At 44.9% G+C, this 6289-nt stretch overlaps 1 protein-coding gene across 1 annotated transcript; it reads right to left on the minus strand.

Moving 5' to 3' along the window:
- Positions 1 to 4958: 4958 nt before the first annotated feature.
- On the minus strand, positions 4959 to 5819 carry LOC128304566 (protein dimmed-like). Its single transcript, XM_053041764.1, has one exon. The coding sequence runs from the start codon at positions 5817 to 5819 to the stop codon at positions 4959 to 4961; it is 861 nt and encodes a 286-aa protein (XP_052897724.1).
- Between the last annotated feature and the right edge of the window lie 470 nt (positions 5820 to 6289).

Consider the following 6289-nt stretch of genomic DNA (forward strand, 5'->3'; position numbering starts at 1 on the left):
TGGATGTTGAGAGAAAGTGTTGGCTGAATTAGGAAAAGTTTTGCTAACAGCACGCTGAAGAGCTTTCCCGGAAAATGCCGAAGAGCCTCTCCAAGCAGAAGCAACCAACGCGTTGGTGCATTTTTAATCTACGATTCTTCAAGAAATTAATATTTTTTTTACCAAGAATTATTCACAGATGTATAATGTACTTAAATAGTTTTGATAAATGGGATGAGCCGGTCTAGTTTGGGATAAAAATTTAAATATTTTCACAAAGCTTATCTAACGTACGCAGCTAACATCAAACGCAGTACGCAGCCAATAGTGGTGTATACACATTGCATACATGCGGGCGCTTATAATGTGAATGCAGTGGAGACGAATGGTGGTTTGCTTCATTATGGAAATATCCTTTCATAATACATTTTAACCTTCATTACAATGCAATATATTTTTCATAATCAATTTCGTTTGTTCATTTCTGCTTTTTTATATTCAAAGAAGCAGCCACATTGGCTACGGAACAACGAAAAATTGAAATCATTTTCCCAAACCCCAATCGTTGACACCGCAAATTGACACCTTTGATTTGATATTCGCGAATTAAATTTATCAATCATGCATTTATTGGCGAACACTTCCAAACAAATCGATCGAATAGGGTCGATCGGAAAAACAATCTTCATACGTAACGGCTCCGGTCGGTGAAAGCAATAGGAAGCTTCTTTTTCTGTCCTGTTGTTGATGATGCTTTCTTCCACATCAACCGTGACGGGCCAATCGACGGCGTATGACGGGTTCAGGTTTAACAGGATTGCTGCTATCATGTCGCCCGCGCACGGTGCGTTGTTTACCAGCGCACGGGGGTGCCAACGCGCGCGTCAAAATTCGTGCCAACGCTGGCGGGTTGATTGGTAGAATCGGATTTCATTTCACGATCTGCCATCAAAACACGAAGCGCCACACTGTAAAGCCACTTTGTATCGCCCAAATATCGATTACATTTTTTCGGAACCGTGTCGGGCCGGAAGTGTTTTGCGTGGCGAGCTTTTTGTGTATGTGTGTAATTAATATACCACACGTGACATTAGCTGTCAAATGTTTCCATTTATCGACGACGATGATGATGATGATGATGTGATATGTAGGATGTTGTAAGAATTCGTCCTTTTTTTACTTTCAAATGGATAAGTAAAGTATAAGTGGCAAATTATGGATGCACAGAGAAACCCCATTTTTGAATGTGTGTGTGTGTTCGAAACATTCACCATATTGACAACCTGGTTCCATGTACATTCCAATTCTGGGAAGCAAATAAAGCAAATGCTTTCACTCAACATGTTGCGGGAACATATGTTTGAGGTTAGCAACCGCAGCACAAACATTTACTTATTGCTTATTGGAAAACATGCTTTCTTTCCTTGACGCTCCAGAACTCTCTGCAGGTTTCTCCCCTTTTGATTGAACCGAAGTCCTTTTTTCGATCTGCGGAAAAGACACATTACTAAACTGTGGGAAGATTGAATAGCGCAACCGAACGGAGAAAGGATCCGGTAGCATGAGTCCAACACCAAATGTTAGATGGACGATGGATGCCACCGGTTAATTTTATAACGTTGCATAACACATTCGGAGTGCATTGCTCCACCGGAATGAATACAGCTGCACCCAGAATAATCTCACGAAATTTGTTCGCTATTGTTGTACTGCACCTCACGGTGGTGGTGGCAGTGGTGAAACGCTTAATTTATGCTCTTTTGTTAAAATACAAAATGAACAGGAAGAATAATACAGGATGGGGGGAGGGGGGGGGGGGGGGGGGGTGGGAGAAAAGCTCCCTTTACAGATCCACATTGGATGTGGTTGCGGAAGATAATTTGTTCTAACACAATAGACGCTGCAACACAGCGATAACGATGCGATTTTTCCGTTTCTTTTGGTGCGATTTGCAGAAGCACAGATACAAGAATGGGAGCAAAAATTAAGTGTAATTAACTATTGCCGGGCATCCTGTTTTCTAAAATATGCGTTGCTTCCCTGGGAAGTCATGGCAGTTTGCATAACAGGGAAATTTGGTGTGAGCTTTTTTTTGGTTTCCTCTTTTTTACACACCCTTGCGAAGGATGATGGGAATTTTTAAACTGTTATTTCAAAGTAACGCATCGGTTCAGTGAACTTCGGCGTGGCTGGGATTGAAAGGTGCAATTGTTTTTCATTTTCTAATGCGTGTTATACAAACATAAAGTAAGAAAACATTTGTTTGTGGTGATAAAATCAGGCAAGATTTTCAAGCAGACACTCCATTTGGTTGACACTTTTCCGAAACAACATCATAACGGGTGGGGGAAAGATTTTATCGGATTCTTTTAATGGAAGTGATATAATTGTACTAAAAATAAAAAATGCGCTGGGTGTGTAAAACACTACCCCGTTTAGTTCAGCTGGCCCTTTTAAAATCGTGTGACGTCAGCAAACGTCTGCTTGCCGACCAATATGATGATAACACGCTCTTCTGTCAAACGACCTGGCGGAAATTGATATGTAATCTAGTGTCATTGACTGCGCTCGGTTTACTTTCCGTGCCCCATTGCTCTAAGCACACAGCACATGCTTCTTGTGCTTTCGCCCATTGTGAAAGCTCTTCCTACTCGTTGTGATCCGTTTGACACGGTACACAGTTTTGACATGGGATGAGCGTTAGTAGGCGTTGGTTTGACGAAACCTTGCCACACCGCGTGTATCGATATGTTTGCGAAGATATCTGCAGAAAAGTGTGCATACGTCGTGGTGTATTTCCTTCCCCGCCTTCTTGACGCGATGTCTGAGATATCGGCAACATTGGAACATAATAAAAAAAAACACCGATAGGGAAGCCGTCAACTGGCACAAATCGAACTTTCCACTACCATACATGGTCAGACTCGCGATGAAACGCACTCTAGAGAGTGGGGAAAATCGTGAAGAGCATCACAAACAAATCACGACTAAGTCCTGCCCGCTGGTGCGGGTGAAGCATCCAGACGTTCCAGAAGGAGACACATTTTTCCTTCCCACTTTTCGAATTCGCGTAGCAAACCACACTGGATGCGTCACGGTGTTTGTTTGGAGGAAAGCTCGGCGAAAAGCCGATAGGGAAATATTGATTCCTGCAATCCGCGCGTCCGTACGGTGGATGCGGGATGTTGAAATAGTTCACGTAATCTGCCATAACAACAGCAATTCGATTGGGTGTGGAACGGAATCATAACACAAGTCTGGGAGTTCCTCGGAGGTTTGTGTGACTGTTTTCTACAACAACTTCGCCGGGAATGTCTCCAACATATTGAAGATAAATCTTGGGCCAGAGAATGGAAACTTATTGTAAATACCATTTCTTTTCCTTAACATAGTCCATATTGGGCACGATTCAAGTTGTGTTGACTTTACAAATGCTTCTTCAAGGATTTTTGACTTGATTGATGAGCTATGAAACGTACTTGAGACAGTAATTACTGAGAGTGTTAAGAGGATCTAAATTTTGAGGATTAAAGTCAAAAGTACAGCCACTTCCAAACTGTGCTTCCAACAATTACAAGCATCCTTACTTCCGAAAACAGCGCACAAATCACCGACCGCTCCCAATGCAATCCTTTCGAACACTCTGCACTCTGCCTCCCAAGCATTTGTTACATTCCAAACGAAACCTTCAGAAGGAGAGTAGAAATTGCTCAATCGCAGCTTCCCAAGACACGCGGTTCAGTTCAAACAACTCTTCTACCGCTAGAAGTGTTATTGAAATTCCTCGCATTTTCTTCAACCGTTCAAGCTTCCACGGAATGACGCGTCCAAAAACAGAAAGGTCGACCCGCGCCTTCCAAAAAGGAGGGGACAACGGCAAAAGCGGAACAACAGAAACATCCGATCGTACTTCCGCCCAAACTGTGGTGGCTGGCGTACTTCCGAAAAAAAAAACACACACACACATTCCATGGGAACGCGCGAACCGCTAGTCGCTCCGAAACTTTATCGGACGTTGGAGTAGGGTTCAATAATAAAGGCTCCAGGCAACGTTGAAGCACTGGCGCTCGCGTTCTCATGTAGACTCTGGTGTGTACGCTTTAAGCGAAGTTTTAAAACTCATACTGTACATACCAATAGATAGAACTGGACACAAACAAACGTCAGAATCAATATCCGGACCTTCGATGCTCGGAGCGAAAAATGTGTTGGGCGTGCTGAAACGAGACCAACATCAGCGGTGCTCATTGCGCTTCGGAATTCGCCGGCAGGTGGATATCGATCGTGAGGTGCGAGTTTTGTTACTTATCTGCCGGATATGATGCTGATCGAACGTTACAGCAAACCCAGTGGGAACGATGCGAACCAGTTACGGATGTGGGAGCTGTTTTCAATTAAGTGTACCGAAAGGCGTACGGTCGGTTAGCTAAATTCGGTACATGTACCGCCCATATCGCAATTGTGTTATTAACCAAGGGAGGGAAATTAAAAATGGCGATCGGGTGTGAATTTCGGGACGGGACACATCACCTAAAGAGGGCGACGTAAATTCAGTCTCCAGTGCTCCATCAAAATGTGCATAATTCATTAGAATCGTTATTCAAATTTGACAGTCGGTGTCAAAAACTGTTTGCTTGTCAAATTTGAGCTTTCAGAATATGGTAGACTTCCAACTGACGTTAAATAAACACAAACAATGAGTGGATTTTCTTTACTTTCCATACATCTTTATTCACTAAAAACTGTTCACACACACATGTTTCTTATACAATAATACAATACAATAACGTTCGACTCCAGTTTTTATCCAAAATGCTGAGGACTAGAGCACTACTAACTCGTACGGTGTTGCTTCACGATCACTACAACTGGAACGTATTTCTGTGAAGTTTTATAATATCACTGGTACCAATTGATAGTTTTACTTTTATACTATTTTGGAGTTCACGATGCTTAACAATCGAGAGTTGACTTATTCATTACGCATATCCGATGTCCAAAAACCCATCATCGAGCGATTCGTCATCCGGCAACAATATCTCGCTCGCATTATCAGCCAGATGTCCAGTATCGCTGCTGCTGTTATTGTTCGTATCATTAGACCCCCTAGAGTCGAGACTATCGAACAGGCTGTAGGTGGTGGCATCCGCTCCCCGTTCCAGCAGATCACTCAACGCGTTGATGTACGTTTGGGCCATTTGCAGCGTTTCAAACTTGGACAGCTTGTGGTCTGGTCCGAGCGAGGGTACGATTTCTCGCAACCGATCGAACGCCACATTGAGACTGTTCATGCGCTTCCGTTCCCGTGCATTCGCTGCCAGGCGTCGTTTTTTCAGCACCGTCGGACTCGGCGGTGTACAATCCTTCCTGCGATCTTTGCCCCCGAATGCGGTGATTGATTTGCGCGCCTTGCACAGACGGCGCGTGTTGGTATTGCAACTGACAGGGGTAGATATTAGCGGGGCGCAAGTGTTGAACCCTTTTCCACCGCTTGGCACATCCGTGGTGTAGAGGGTGCTGGATAGATTGTGGCTGGAGCAATCCGTGGGTTCGGAGGCGTTGTGAGATCCAGCGGTACCGAAGATTTGTAGATCCGACGAGTCTATCTGGACGAACGATTCCCCGTCGAACATCACATCGGCAAAGGACAGTCCGAAGTTGGTGTGGCTTAGATCCGGTCCCGACACCGACGGGCTCGTCCCGGGAGACGATGCACTGTAGCTACTTCGACATAGCGAGGTATCAGGTGTTGGGTAGTGAGACAGATACGTAGCACCACCGGTCGCATCAATCGCGCTGTACGAGCTTATCCTGTCTATACCGAGCGTGTAGTGCTCCATCTCGATGGTTCTAGTTCTCCACAGCACACGCACCGACCACTTCGACACTTTGGATCTGCACAGAACGAGCGACACGAGCGAACTGTGTCGGTATGTTGACCCGACCCACAATCTTTGCCCCCGACACAGCGACACAATGAGCATGAGGATCGTGTCCCTCTGTGGAAGGATCGCTTCCCTATCATCCCCGTATGTTCGTGTGGCTGTATGTGCGGTGCTCACATTGCTAAACGGGGGATCAGTTTAAAAGTGTACAGCCCGCTAGCAAACGCACCCCAAATGGTGTTTGACTTGTAGGACACACACATGTTCAGTTTGACCACAAAGCAAAAACTGGGGGATGGAAAGAGAGGGCGCGATCGGAATCCCTCACGGGTAGGGTGATGTGTGTAAGCGGAAGCGGACGTTAATGGTAGCACGTGCCAGAGGACGGGAAAAAAGGACGTGGAAGTAAGGAAAGTAAAGGATAC

The sequence above is a fragment of the Anopheles moucheti genome, chromosome 3 (genome assembly GCF_943734755.1).
Source record: "Anopheles moucheti chromosome 3, idAnoMoucSN_F20_07, whole genome shotgun sequence".
In the NCBI taxonomy this organism is placed as follows: domain Eukaryota; kingdom Metazoa; phylum Arthropoda; class Insecta; order Diptera; family Culicidae; genus Anopheles; species Anopheles moucheti.

Excerpts from the sequence above, each read along its gene's own strand:
- LOC128304566 (XM_053041764.1), bottom strand. The coding sequence starts at position 5,819 with ATGGAGCACTACACGCTCGGTATAGACAGGATAAGCTCGTACAGCGCG.